The following is a 15,505-nucleotide window of genomic DNA, read 5'->3' as shown; positions in this document are numbered from 1 at the left end:
TAGACACTGGAAGATGCTCTAAGTTCTCTCTGGAGCCTTCTTTCTCCAGGCTGATTAATCCCAGCTGTCCCAGGCTGGCTTCAGAGCAGAGGTGCTCCAGCCCTGTGATCATCTCCATGGCCACCTGGATTTTCTTCCCCTGGATAGGGGCCCCAGAGCTGCATGCAGTCCAGGTGGGGTCTCATGGGAGGAGAGCAGAGGGGGAGAATCACCTCCACTGAGCTTCTGGCCACTCCTCTTTTGATGCAGCCCAGGGTTCTTTTGGCTTTCCTGAGATTTAGGAAAGTCATGTCGGAGTCTTAGTCTTGCTGTTTTCCACATAAGAGCTATATCAAATGGCAGTCTTTGGCTCCTCCAGAGTGCATATCTTGTCCTTTTGGGACAACTGATATTTATTTAGTTGTCTAAATACTGTGTTTGAATTGGAATATTAGGTAAAATTATTGGATAATAACTTAATTGCAGGTCACTTTCTCATCTAAATGATGAATGCTTTCCTTACCTCTCACATAGATGTCTGATATTCTTTTCACCTTTTTGTAGGTTTTCCAAAATGCTGAATAAATCTGACAGCTCCTGGGTTTGCCTCAGTGTAAAATGGCTTGAGTGTGAAGTCTTGAAGTGTTTTGTTCAGTATCAAAACTGCTTTCCACTCCAGTCTTCTCCAAAGCAGTGGCAGTAAAAGTCACTTTGAATTGTCCTTATTTTCACAGGTCAGGCTAGAAAGGTTCATGGAGGCTGTAGCTGCCGGTTTTGTTCTGGAATTGCACACATGACATTAACTTGTTCTTACAAATTCAGTGTCCACACAAGTCCTTTCTTTACCTTGGCTTGCTGTCCATTCTCCAAGGACCACACTCTACTTTGTTCCAAAGGGTTGATGGGCCCAAAAGTATTTTTAGTAGATGCGAAATTTTGTGTTTGAACTGAACAGCATGTGGATTCCAAGGGAAATTGATTTGTTAGGATTGTGGAGAGGGAAAGAGGGAATTATAGTATTCATGAGATCTCTGCAGGGTCAGTGGTGTCCTTCTACAGCAGCAAATGGTTATTAGTGAAAACTTCCAATTTATTCTTTAGAACACTGTGCTTCCAGCAAAGAAAAATAATTATTGTGTGCTGCTTCTTTATCTTTTCTTTCTCTGCTGTTGACAGTGACCTCTCTGGAAAGAAGTCTTCGATCCCTGGGGACCTCAAACGATACTCAAGAGCTGCAGGATGGACTGTGAGTTTATTTTAAATTGTTGCAGATCTTTCTTTGTCCCAGCCTTTTCATTTTTTCCCCCTCATCTCTCCTCACCCTTTCTTCCATCCTTTTATTATAGCTGGACACCTTTTTGTCAGGATTACTTCGTTTTTTTCCATTTGTGTTGGTGATTAATGGTGCTAGGATGTGTATTGATCGTATAAAGCTTTGCTTGTGCTGGTTTCAGGTGGCAGAGAATGGTGTGGAGATAACACAGAAAAGATGACCCACGGTGAAAGAGGGCATTCTGTGGCTCTTGGATGTGTTATTTTTCTCTTGTTTGTTATTTTTTTGATGTTGGGGGTGGTGGTTATTTATTTTTAAAGTGAAGATGGAGTAGGAAACTGTGCTGGTTTTGGCTGGGATTGAGATAATTTTCTTCACAGTAGCCAGTGTGAGGCTGTGTTTTAGATTTGTAATGAAAACAGTGTTGATAATCCAGGGATATTTTATTCACTGCTGAGCAGTTCTTACACAGAGGCAAGGCCCTTCCTGCTTCTCACCCTACCCACCAGCAAAGGAGTGAATGAGCAGCTGTGGGAGGTCAGCTGCTGGCTGGAGTTAAACCAAAACAGATGTTTCTGTAGCTTTTTCTTGTTAATTTTCTTTTATCCCCCAGTTCTACTCGGCCAAGATCCATAGACCCAAGAGGAAAGAGAAAAAAGAGACTTGTGGCTGAGGCATGTAGTGACAGGACAAGGGAGAATGGCTTCAAACTGAAAGAAAGTAGATGCAGACTGGATATTAGGAAGAAATTCTTCCCTATAAGGGTAGTGAGCTCCTGGCATAGATTTCCCAGAGAAGCTGTGGCTGCCCCATCCCTGGAAGTGTCCAAAGCCAGGTTGGATGGGGCTTGGAGCAACCTGGGACAGTGGAAAATGGCCATGGCAAGGGAATTGGAACCAAGTGATCTTTAAGTGACCCTTCCAACCCAAACCATTCCATGATTCTGTGAAAAAATAAAAGAGGGAGAGGATATTTTACAGGAGGAAAAGCATGTTGTGGTGTTGGAAGCTGCATCACAGCATCACGTGGTGCAGCACTGACAAAATGAAACTTGATTTGCAGTTGCAGGAGACACAGTTCATTAAACTCCCTCTTCCAGAACTGTGTACATACAAACACGCACAGTTAGCTCTCCTTGTATGTCTACTAATTACAGAATTCAAATGACTTCTCCAAATGTAGCACAATTTATTAAAGGTGCCTCCCTTCAAGCACCTTGCAGGCAAAAATCAACTGTTTAGGGTATGTCTCTGATTTAATGTGTGTGACTATTGTTCCTGCTGAGATTTGGCTGTGAAGAAAGATGAGAATTTTGGGTTTATTTCTTTATTTGCCTGATGGACTTGGCTGACCTTCTTTATGCAATATAAACTCTCAGACCTGTTTGCAATGTCTCTCCTTTCCTCTCCAATCCATTTCTTTCATCAGGGCATCAGATCTGCCCTAATTCACAGATACCCTGTTTTGCAAACCAGAGGATTAAAAATAGTAATAGTCAGAAGATTTGAAAGTAAATTTAGGAGATTGGAGAGGATGTAAGAGTAAAAAGTCAGCCTGTGGACATCGATGTAGTCAGGAAAGATGTTTACATGTGCAAAACTATTTGCAGCATGAAGCACCTTAATAACTGCTGGAGATCCTTAACCCAGAAAAGACTCTGTGTCATGCAGATATTGTGTTTGCTCTCCTAAATTATTCTTTTTAAAAAAAATTTAATTAAAGAATCAATTCCTTGACTCTTCAGAACACTCCAGAAACATGGCTAGATAATTTTCCTCTTTCCTGAGCAGTTACATAAATAGATGCATAAGGCACTAATTGCACTAATTACTTTTTGATCTCGGAATTATTGTTAATTGTCCAGATAGTTAAATCATGTTTTTAGAATTTTAACCGTGCTTCCCTACCCCTGTCATCAGCCCCAGAATTCCTCCAGCTGTCTCCTGGTTCATCCCCTCTCCCCATGGTCCAATGGCTCTCCCATTTCTCCCATTTGGCTTCTTGTATCTCCATACAGAGAAGTACCAGGGTGCTTTGCTGAGGTGGACCAGCAGCTCCCTTCCCTTCAATCCTCCCTGTCTGTCATCCTGCCCTAACACTGACGTGTCCTTCCACCGCCCCCCTTTCTCATCGCCAGGCAAACAACCTCGTGTGCTCTACAAGAACTTCTGCTTGTCTCTCCTGAGAGCTGCACCAGCAAAAAGCAGCGTGCCATGAATCACTAGAGCTGGCAGGGCTGCATAGATCTCTGCTCAGGAGGGTCAGCTCTTCAGGTGAGACCTTTGGGGCAGTGCTTTCTGCTTCCACGGCTGCAAATCATGGCTTAATCTTCCTCCTCTGCCACTTGACCCCCTCCTTCAGAGGCTGATGCATGTCTCTCCTTGAACACCCTCTGGCTTCGAAGATGGGAGCAGTGAGGGAACATTTGGCAGGTTTATGGCCCTGGCTGTTAGGAAAATGATCATGGTTTTGAGTATCTAAGTAGTAAAATTGCCACAATTTCTGCTTCCTTGTTAAGTGGCTGTCACTCTGCCTAAAATGAGGCTGCCTAAAATTAGGCAGATGAGGGAAGGCAGAGTGTTTGGGAATAGGGATTAATGGTGGATTGTTCTGCCACAGAGGACATTCAGCTACTTTGGACTGTAAACTGCAGAAGTTTTTGCTTACCTAGCTGCAGGGTCCTGATAAAACAGAAAAAAAACCCCAAAGTTACCTGTTTCTGTGCGAAATTCAGGCAGACTTTCTGCCTGTTAAGCACAGGACTCACAAAGACATCAGATGAGGGCAGGATTCTTACTGTCAAATTGGTCTATTCCCTTTGTGAAATGGTGTCTCTGCTTTTGAGAGCTGAGTCTTTCAGGATAAGGATTGTATCTGTGGCAAGTAAATTTGGGAGAGTTCATCCCACACGGAGTGCCAGCTCTAGTCAGTGAGACACACTTGGCTGCTGCTGTGAGCAGGATATATATCAGACCCAAAGTGAATAATCCTGGTTGAAGCTCTTCCCAGAGCCAGCACAAATATTTGTGGGCTGCATGCTTGGAGCTGGATGTGCTGGCAAGTGAAATGTAAATGCCCATACAAAGCTCTTGGCTGAATGCAACTGACTCTGGATTAGTTGGGAAGGGAGTGGGACCAAAGGGAAAAAAGGTGCATGGAGCTGGGACGAGGAGCTAAGGCCAGGAGGCAAAGCTGAGGCTTTCTCCAGTGATGCAGGAAAAATCGACTGATTTGTTTCCTCTCTGACCTTTGGTTTAATAATCCAGGCTTCCAAGGCATTTATCTGCCTCCTTAGCCAGAGTGTGTGGGCTGAAGGGGTTCTCCAACATTAGGCACTGAAAGTAATGAGTTTTTAATTTAGGCAAACTAAATAAAACACCCAGGTAGAGCACCGTCTCCAAGAGACAGTGAAAACCAGTCTCCTTTCTTTTGAGTGGTGCAGCTCTTTGGTCTCCCAACATTTTCCACAAAGTGGCTGGAAATGAAAGCCTCCCTGTAACCTGGACAATGCTCTCTGAGAGATGTGTTAGAAGAAGAAGAAAAAAAAAAAAATTAAAAGTCTTTCATTTTCAGACAACCTGACTCTGTCTTATTGTGATCTCAAGAAAAGCAAAGTGGCCATGCAGGCTTCAAGAGGCATTTGCTGACTACCTGGAAGCCATCAAACTGAGCTTGAAGTGGCAGTGAAAGGTCCTTGATGTCCTTTTCTTGGAGGCTGGGTGGCTGCAGAAGTGATCCAGGCTTTCCAAACCAGGCTTCTGCACTGCTCACGTCAGAGAGGACTTTGTCACCTTATTGGACATTTGGTCTTGTGTCACTGCAAGGTCAAGAGGAATAAGAGCATTGAGTCACAATCACAGTTTTTTACCTCTTTCAGGTGTGTCTGGGATGTAGCCCATGAGTCTTCACTCCGTGAAGTATTTTTGCATCCTTCACTAATCACTAGCAGAAGAATTTGCCTGTTTAAGGAGGAGTTATAAGAAGGATATTTTTGGGGCTTTTAGCACTGATGAGATTTTAGCACTGATGAGAGTCACTAAAAGAAGTGTTGATTTCTCCTGATTTGAGAAAAAAAAAAAAAATACTATTACCTTTCACCTCACTTTTCCCACCGACAATTTTTTTTAAAGGTGCACATCACTGAAATATGTAGGATTTCTTCTTGAACCTGAGAGAGGGCTCAGCTCTACATCTGTACAGTGTGAGAGAACAAACCTCCTTTTCTGATTGAACTGATACAAAATCTTGGTTAAGATGGTGCAAGGCAGAGAATTCCTATGGCCACAAAGGAGTTCCAAAGCATTTTCCAAGTGGGGAAGATGAGTTTGAGAACTGAACTGCTTCAGGGTGAGACAGCTCAACACTCCTGGAAGAGACTGAAAGCGCAGCTTTTGCGTTGTTGTCCTTACCTGTTTTTTGGTAAAATACTAACTTCACTGAGCACCTCTTTTCCTTGGGCATGCATATATAGATTGCTATATTCTTTACTGGGATTGAAGGGAATTCCATCTTCCTCACCCTTCCCCAGGAAATTTACGTCATTACCAGCAGATTTTTTCGGGAGCAGTAAAATCAATTCATCTGTTTATTTTGCCACCTTAAAACTGATGGAAGCCTAGGGTGAAGAATTGTCAGTTTGGGGTGAAGTATGGTCAGTTTTGGGTGCTTTTGGGAAGAGAGGCATCCCTTTCCAAGAGTGAAGCCATGAGCTCTTCAGGGCTCTCAGGCACAGTCTGAGGTGCTTTGCTGGATTTGTAGAAGCATTTTTGACACATGCTGACATTCAGGATAGAATCAGTAAGTTTGTGACAGATTGGACTCATCTGTGAGTCTTGCTTGGCACAGGTTGTTGCATCTTCTTATGGATAAGAGCATAAAGGTGGTTGCCGACATTTTCTTGGCCTCTGGGCTCTGTCAAGCTTCAGCTCATCCTGGCAAGGTCAGAGAATCGTGGAATGGTTTGGGTTGGAAGGGACCTTGAAGGCTGTGTAGTTCCAGCACTCTCCTTTCATGGACAGAGACACCTTCCACTAGATCAGGTTGCTCAAAGTCTTATCCAGCCTGGCCTTGGACACTTCCAGGGATGGGGCAGCCACAGCTTCCCTGGGAAACCTGTGCCAGGGTTCTCAGCACCTTCACAGCCAAGGATTTCTTCCCAATGTTCAACTTAAACTTGCCCTTCTCACTTCAAAGTTATTCCCCCTTGTTGTGTCACTCCATCCCTTGTCCCAAGTCCCTCTCCAGCTCTCCTGGAGCCCCTTCAGGCTCTGGAAGGGGCTCTGAGCTCTCCCTGGAGCCTTCCCTTTTCCTGGTGAACACCCCCAGCTCTCCCAACCTGGTTCCAGAGCAGAGGAGCTCCAACCCTCAGAGCGTCTTTGTGGTCTTCTCTGGGCTCACTGCAGCAGCTCCACATCCTCCTGATGTTGGAGACTCCAGAGCTGGACACAGCACTGCAGGTGGGGTCTCACGAGGTCATAGCAGAGGGGGCAATCCCTCCCTTGACCTTCTGGCCCCACTTTCTTATGATGCAGCCCAGGATGTGATTGGTGACTCTTGGAGCTGTTGAGGTTCTCCAGGGCAGGCACAAGACTTGCTGCTCTTTCCCTTCTGAAATGGCAGCTTTAGGTGTGGTGGCACAGTGGGACATCTCAAGTGACACTCCCTGATTCAAAGGAGGGAGCTGGCACTGGTATTTCACCTTCAGGGTGAATGATTGAGGTGACTCAGTTTGTTCCCTCCTAACTCATATTACACTAATAAATGTAATAACCCTTGGATTTTTGGGGGAGAGCTGTGGGATCATTTGTAGCTTAGCTAGACCAAAGGGACCGTTGGACATTCCCCTGTTCCTCTGGGTGCTCAGGGAGGCTGAATAATTCTCCTCATGGCTTGAAGCCAACCTGCTGCAGAGGTGGATGGACCCATGCCCATCAGCTTTTCTGAATTGACATGAAACAGTAAAGGCTTTTTTTCCTCAGTTAGTTTTATCATTTATGTGTATTGTTTCCTTCTTCTTGTCTCGTTTCACCATTATGATTGATAAGTTGGAGGTATAGCTTAAATTTATTATTTTTTTAAAGCATCTGTAAAAAGGATTTTAATTCCTCTGGAATTCAGATCCATTTAGAGCAGAATGATGTTTTAAAGTCATAATTTACAGAAAGAAGATTTGTTAAAGTAAATCAGACAGAAGCTTTTAAGTGTCAGCATGTTTAATTAAGGGTAGAATTTAATAATGTTTTATATGGTTTTGTTATACTGCTTGTAGAAGCTTTAAAAAAAAAAAAGATTTCCATAAATATTTTGAAATGTCGTTTTGAGTCTGTTAATATGTTAAACCCTTCAAAGTAATACCTTCCCTGTTCAACTCAAAGCAGTCGGATTAACTTTATCTATCCCCCATTTATCGCTCCTGGCATCAATTTCTGACAGGAAAAACCTTCTAGGTTTTGGCAGTAAAAATGGGTTGCCAGACTGCAACATTTGCATTTAACTGTATAATACACTCGCTGCCTTAATAGCTGTATTTATGTGACAGATCTCACCCTTAAGAATCCCAGAGCTCCAGATATGTGACATCCCTGTGATAAATTACAAAAGCTGGTGATGAACTGCAGAATCCTCCAATGATGATAAATTCATACACTTTTGAACTGCCTGCCCTGCTTAGAGAGGTCCTTGGAGTATCCCTTCACATGCTCGAGCAGTTTCTAATGGCCACTACAAATCAATCTGTCACCAAATTTTTGCTTTTCAGTGTTTTTCTCCCAAAATTGTCCTTGCCGGAGTTCTGAGGTGGCCAGAAACCTTGGTCAAAGCAAAAGTGTCTTCCCACATCAAGATGGGCTGTGGATGCAGCCTGGGAATTTTAAACCCTTTAGTAATGGAGCAGTGATTTTTTTTGTGGCAAGGGATGATCCTCCAGGAGATGACAAGGAATGGTGGCACCTGGGGGATAACCAACAATCTCTTGAAGGTCTCTTACTGCTGCTGCTGTTTATGTAATTTTTTTTATGCTTTCATGTCTCAGCTTATGGTTTCTGTCCTCTCCTCAGTGCAAGGGTGGGTCAGAGAATTACAGAAATTCACAGCCTGAGTGAGGCTGGAAGGCATCACAGTGATCTGTGCTGTTCTTCTTCACGTTCAGGTGGAACTTCCTGGGCATCAATTCCTGCCTGTTCCTCTTGTCCCATTGCTGGGTTCCCCAAAGCAGAGCTGGTCCACCCTCTGGCACCTCACTGCAGACACTGACGGAACCTGATGAGATCTCCTTTCCAATTGCCTTTTCTTGAGGCTGAACAGCCCCAGCTCCCTCAGCCTTCCCTTGTAAGAAAGATGCTCCAGTCCCTTAATTATTTTCGTGGCCCTGCACTGGACCCACTCCAGGAGCTCCATGTCCCTCATGTCCTGAGGAGCCCAGAACTGGGCAGGGCACTCCAGATGTTCCTCACAGGACTGAGCAGAGGGGCAGGATCACCTCCCTCCATCTGCTGGCCGTGCTCTTCCCAATACACCCCAGGATCCCTTTCTGGCCACAAGGGCATTGCTGGCTCATGGACAGCTTCTTGTCCACCAGGACCCCTGGTTTTCCTTCTCAAAGCTCTGCAGAGTCAAGGCAAGAACAGCACAGTCCATGCTGGTGAAAGTTGCATTGATTTGGAGCCCAAGCCTTCCCACAGATCCTTGTTTCCATCTCCAGGTTGCAGATTTGTCCACTGGCTTTAGGTCCAGCTGATTCAACACCAGGGCTGTGAGGTCTCCAAGGGGGGTGAGGGGCAGGAGAAGTTACCTCTGAGTGAGCCCACATCCTTGCACGTCTGTTCCAAGGATCTGCAGTGGTGTCTCATAGTCTTTATGCCATTTGGGGCACAGATCTGGGTAAACAATGAGGTATTTTTTTGTCTTCTGCCAGTGACTAGATACTGGAAAAATAATTCTTCTCCTCACCCCATTCCCACCTTTGGTGCCCCAGGTGAAAAGTGTTTATTCCTGTGGCCTCCCACCCTTAAGGGGAAGGGAACACCCAAGATTTGTGAATACTTATGGTCCAAAGGAATAGCAAAATCCACAAAATCTTACAAAGATTCTTTAGTAAATTGTACATTTAGCATGGAAATCAGGGTAAATTAGGCCCTGACTTCCTGTCTAAGCAAAAGGCATTGGGTTTGTATAAAAGGGTGGGGTGAAAAGGAAGAGAGAGAGATGGATTAAACACAGGGAGAAAGGGATAAAGAGAGGGAGAAAGAGAGATCACCAATCCTGGCTCCAGCACTGATCCAGCTGATGGGATATCCATGATCCTGGAGTGTGTCTGTGCTCGGGCTTCACAGGGTTACCATTTATAGAAAAGTTTTCCCTGCTATTTTCTCTTTCCATGCAAATTGATTGTCATGCACAGCCTGTCCTTCTTGACCTGTCTGGAAATGGGTCAGAGTCTTCAGGGATCTTGGATGGTCTTGATCCCCCCATTCCCAACCTCATTCCTGTGCTGAGTTGTGTTATCTCCAGGAGCCAAAACCAGGATATTTTTCCCAGAAAAGTGCTTCCCGACCTCTGCATGGCCCCTTCTGCAGCCACATCCTTTTCTTTCTCACAGCACATTATTACCAACAATCCTTGCTTGGCTGCACGACCATCCAGCTATCAGTTTTTGGGACATTCACATTATCCCCCCTTATCTTCTATGCTCCTCTATTTTGCATTTTGGAAGCCAACTGCATCCCCCAGCGAGCACTCTATTTGTAGCATGAAAATTTTACGCTACCAGAAGTGTGGCTGGATATTGCAATGTGTAAAAATATTGTCATGTTTGGGGTTTTTTCATAAATTTATTCTTAGATGTTTATCTGGGAAAAGCTGATTTCACACTATGTTGTTTTTATTTTTTTGTTTTGTGGGTGACAGAAGGACGAAGAAATAAATAGAATAAAATGTTCATTCTTTTTTCATCTCTTGGGCCACCACACTAGTTTTGCTAATTTTTCAGAAGCCTTTCTGAGATTAATCATTAAAAAGTATGCAAATTTTCATTCTTAATATTACACAAATAGTAGCTTTTTAATTTGGAGTTTGCATCTTTTGACATTTTCATGTATTAGCAATGAAATGTGGGATATGATTAGTTTAAAAATTGGTGTTTCAAGTCCACAGAGGAAAATTCATCCTCCCTCACCTTGAAAAACAAACCAGCTTCAGATATTTTGCCTCTCTCCTCCCGCAGAGTTATAGAAAGTGCAAGACTAGATCACATTCTGTTAGCATAGCCTGCAGAAGGAAAATAATTTTATATTTGGGTTGAAATATCCACAGGCAGGAAGTTTATCTAATGACTTGAGATCCTGACTGGAGTGACTTCCCTCTGGCTCTCTAAGTACAAGTTTTGTAAATTTTTTTAAGGCCAAAATAAAAAAAAAAACCAAAAAAAACCAAAAACACCTCTTGGAGCGGGGATAGGACAACTGCATGTTTATGGTGATTTTAATGCCATCAGTTCCAAATGGAGCCATGCAGTTCATGTGGATTGGCCAGAGGGACTTGTGGGGTGAAGTTTGTTTAGGAATTCCCGTGTGGAGTGAGCATTTGTTAGGGCTGAGCATTTCCAGGGGCTCTTTCTAGAAAGAGAGAAAGAAATGAAAGAGAAAGGGAAAGGGAAAGGGGAAGGAAGGAAGGAAGGAAGGAAGGAAGGAAGGAAGGAAGGAAGGAGGAAAGAAAGAAAGAAAGAAAGAAAGAAAGAAAGAAAGAAAGAAAGAAAATCCAATCTCAGAGCAGAGTACAGGGATTTGCCAATCTGTTGCTCACTGGGGAAGTCACTATGGTGTCATATGGTATATCTGCATTTTTTTCTGCATTGATTTGGTGGATGGCTCCTTTCACATTCTGCTCCATCAGGAATAAACCATTGGAGCAGACATCCCTCCATCTGCCCACTGCAGGAGGCACTCCAGGGGTTAGGCAGATCTTCATGTTATTTGTGTGGACATTGCGTGCTTAAACAGAACAAGGAGATGTTTTTTGGCAAATAACACTTCCAAGTTCAGCACTACTGTGAGGTCAGAGGAAAATCATACAGCCACAGAATATCTTGGGTGGGAAGGGACCTTAAAGATCATCCAGTTCCAACTCCCTGCCCTGGGCAGGGACACCTTGCACTAGAGCTAGAAACTCATAGGGGATTTGGTTTAAACCCCTTTTCCTGCCTTGTTTGAAGTGAAAATGGGTAAGGCAGATCAGGATGAACTTTGGGAAAATGTCTTGGAGAAATAGAAGTGGATAGTGCCAGGTGAAAACAGAAAAAAAGAACAAAAGAGGAAAGGGGACTGAAAAGAGAGAAAGGAAGGGAAAGGAAAGGAAAGGAAAGGGATAGGATTTTAATGCAATATTGACTGGTTGTTACTCATGTCACAGCTTTTTGTCGTATAACGTGAATTAACTGATTTACTCCAGAAAATAATTGTGATCAGCCATGGGTCCACAACATCTTCTTGAATAACAAAGCTGAAGGTCAATTGTTCAACAAGCAGATGTGTTTTTTGAAATAATTGAAACCTTGAGGGTATTATATGTGTTTACCAGGATATTTTATATTGCTGTCTGCTTATATTCTTTGTTCTCAAAACACAGATGCAATTTGTACATGGAGACCTTCCCTGCTTGCATCCTGTGATCTTCATGCATTCAGCCTTGCAGAATAACGAACAAGTAATGTCATGCTTCTTTCCTAGACTGCAGTGTCAAAAAATGGGAATTTTCTTTCTAGATTGAAGATAATGAATGGGAAAAAAAACCAAAAAAACAAAAAAAAAAAAAAACAACTTACTTCCCCAGTGTACATCCTTAGGGATTACATTAGCTGAGGGAGAATTTTCAACCTTTTTTTGAAGTTATTTTTTTTAGTATTGATGCAGTAAATAATTGCAGAAGGTTCAAACTGCACACTTGATTCCCTGCTCTTTGCAGCAGTAAACAGCTCCATGAAGTTTGAGTGGTTTTGAGTTTTGAGTGCCATGAGTGCTCTGCCACTTGGTCCCATGGCAACAATGATGCTATGAAAGGTGCAGACAAAGCAAACTTGTTACAACATTCGATAGTGTTTTGTTTCACCTGTATTTCTCCTCTTCTTTCCTTTAAACTGCAGGAAATGTTAACCCTGTGTGCCAAAGTCTTGTCTAACACACTTTTGGAGGGTGTTATAAATTATAATATACCCCCTTTTGGGCAAAAAATGGAAAAATCTGTTGCCTTGAGAGGAGGTGATTATGGCTGGAGTCCAGTCTTGCTTCTTGGAGGAAAAACCTGGGGAGAAATACAAACACAGCAGCAGGAGATGGAGCAGCAGCTTTTGTTTCTGCTGCTGAATCCCAGGAGGTGCAAACTGAAAAATCCTGACTATGGCCAAAAATAGAATGTAGCTGATGTGGTGAGCTTGTGTTGAGGTGAACGCCCCATGTGTGGAGACACAAGGCTTGACTCCATTTCAGAAGCTTGATTTATTATGTTATATATTATACTAAAATACTACATTAAAGCTATACTAAAAGAAGAGAGAGAAAAGAAAGATCAGAAGGCTACAAAGAACAAGAATAGAATAGAATGCATAACAAAATCCTGTGTTTACAGCCTTGGCACAGGTGGCTGTGATTGGTCATCAATTGAAAACAATCCACATGGGTCAACTGAAGATGCGCCTGTTGCATTCCACAGCAGCAGATAGTTATTGTTTACATTTCTTTCCTGAGGTTTCCAACTCCTCAGGAGGGGAAAAATCCTAGGAAAGGATTTTTAATAAAATATCATAACTACAAGCTTGTACCACCCTTGAGTCAAAATTCTCCCCCTAGATGTGTTTCTGGGCTTTGTGCAGGACCTCAGGGTTGCAGAGCAGGCTGATGGAGGGGGCTGACCAAAACGTGTAAAAGAAAAGGGGTGGCACAAGTTGCTGTTTGATCAACTCAAAGGATGCTGCCTGTGGGATGGGGGGAGTTAAATTGGTGTCACTTTTTCAGGTTAATTTGCTCCTGGTGGCAAGTAGGGAATGAGAGCAGAATGAGAGCCTTGCACTGCAGTTGGAGGCACGGATGCAGCTTCCGCACCAAAAATTCTGGGTTTATTTCTGAGCCCTTCACAACAAGAAAGACATTGAGGGGCTGGGATGTGTCCAGGGAGGAGCTGGGGAAAGCTCTGGAGCAGCTGAGGGAGCTGGAGAGGCTCAGCCTGGAGAAAAGGAGGCTCAGGGCAGACCTTGTTTCTCCACAGCTCCCTGACAGGAGGTTGTAAACAGGTGAGGGATCTCTTCTCCCAAATAGCAAGCCATAGGATAAGTGGAATCAGCCTCAAGTTGTGCCAGGGGAGATTTTGATTGCATATGAGGAAAAATATTGTGCATTATCAAGAATTGGAACAGGCTGCCCAAGGAAGTGGCTGGGTCCCCATCCCTTATAGGGATGCAAAGGACACACAGATGTGGCACTTGGGAACTTGGTTTAATGGTGGGCTTGGCAGTGCTGGGTTAAGAGTTGGAGTTGACTATTTAAGGGATCTTTTCCAACTAGAATTCTGTGATTCTGCAGCCCTGACAATGCAAAGCCCTCTGCAGCAGGAGAAGCTGGGGTTGTACTGCAGAGAGCAGGGCTGACTGGGGCAGAGCAGGGCTTTGGGCACTCTTAAAGTAATTGTCTGTGGATGGCCTCCCAAAAACTGAAAGTTTTGTGAAATCACCACTTTGGGAGCTTCCTGTTCAATGCAGGATTGCAGTGATTTTCCCACATGCAGTTCTCTGTGCACTTTTTTGTTTCCTTTCAGTGAATTACCCTGTAGCAAAGCCTTGTGCCTGAAATTTTGGCTGTGTTCATGGTACTGCACACGAGTGCAGTTGTGTTATTGTACAGCCAGGGTAGAGACAAAATCATCTCAGCTATTTCAGCTGGTGCTGATGGATCATTTCTCTATATAGACCACTGAGCCTTCTGAGGTAGCAGATTGCAAATGGGATTTAATATGGGTTGGTATTAACTGCTGAGATGTTTGAGAAGATGGGCAAGACAGCTGAGTTATTTACCGAAAAGCAGGTGACAGCAGCAAGTTGACAGGAGATTTAGATTATAACATTGATAAAGCTCCTCAGTCTCTCCTGCTTGATTTGCCACTGGAGTAAGAAGGAAAATCCAGCTATGTCACGTTGTCTGGAGAGCAGAAATGAAAGCAAGTGAGATTATTGAATTGCTGAGCATGGAAAATTCCCCCAAGCCTTGCAGAATAATGTATTTTAGTGATGCTGTACAGTTTATAAAGGTCAGTTTGCACTTCAATTACAAATCCAGGTTTAAAGGTTGTAAAGGACACAAGAAAAAATAGTGATTTATTTCTTTTTTTTAAATTTTGTAATTACCTCTTGGAATGCTGGTAATATTTCAGACTCATTTGTAAAAAGATTTCACAGTACTATAGCAACAGGCATTTTAAAAGCCTCAGTAGAAATGCTGAAAATCTAGGTCCTAATTTTATTTCTTCATTTTACAGATGCAGAAAGAATCCTTGTGAATTTTTAAGGTTCTCAGTGATTAATCCCAAATTTGGGGAGCAGTCTATTATGAAAAGTTCAAAGTCAGATACCAAACCAAGTTTAAATAAAAGGAAGCCATGATACTTTCTTTTTTTATTTTTTTATTTTTTTTTACCAGCATTCTGGTTGTTAATCATCTTTATTGAATATGATTTCACACAGACCTGGGAGTGCAGGCTCTTTGCATCCTGGTTAATTCTAGAGTTGACTGAGCTGACAAGAGAAAAGGTTTTCTGCGATGAGTAAATTACAAGGGTGAAAAAAAAAATTTAATAACCTTTTCTCCTGCATAGATGTGCTTGGAATAGGGTAAGAAATGTGAGTTTTAGGTAGGTGAGGAAATGCACTTTACCCAGGCACTCCCATCCCACGGATGGCAGCAGTCCCATGGCTCCATATGAATCTGCTTTTCTTGGCTATGCCTGAGTGACCACACTGCTAACAAGCCATAAAAAGAGACAGCAGGGTCACAGGGTAAAGGTTGCTGCATTACAGGGCCAGAACATGCTAATTACAGCCCTGAAAAGTGAATTTGAGTGGATCTCGGTAAATTACTACATTCTCAGGCTGGGAGAGGGAGATTTTTTCCCTCTCGCAGCAGCTGAGGGAAGCTGCCTCCCTTGACACGTGTGCTGCAGCCTATTTTATGTGTTTCTTCGTTCCACCAATTATGCCTGTGAGATGGACAATTAAAA

The 15,505-nt window shown here is 43.3% G+C and overlaps 1 protein-coding gene across 1 annotated transcript in view; it reads left to right on the top strand.

Moving 5' to 3' along the window:
- TSNARE1 (t-SNARE domain containing 1) overlaps positions 1–15,505 on the top strand; it is a 453,856-nt gene that overhangs the window by 154,423 nt on the left and 283,928 nt on the right. Inside the window, exon 7 of the mRNA XM_041420840.1 lies at positions 1,156–1,225. Coding sequence (XP_041276774.1) covers positions 1,156–1,225 — 70 coding nt within the window. The remainder of the gene's footprint in view (positions 1–1,155; positions 1,226–15,505) is intronic.

The sequence above is a fragment of the Onychostruthus taczanowskii genome, unplaced genomic scaffold (genome assembly GCF_017590055.1).
Source record: "Onychostruthus taczanowskii isolate IOZ18803 unplaced genomic scaffold, ASM1759005v1 scaffold66, whole genome shotgun sequence".
Classification (NCBI taxonomy): Eukaryota; Metazoa; Chordata; class Aves; order Passeriformes; family Passeridae; genus Onychostruthus; species Onychostruthus taczanowskii.
This window is presented reverse-complemented; position numbering and strand designations above follow the sequence as displayed.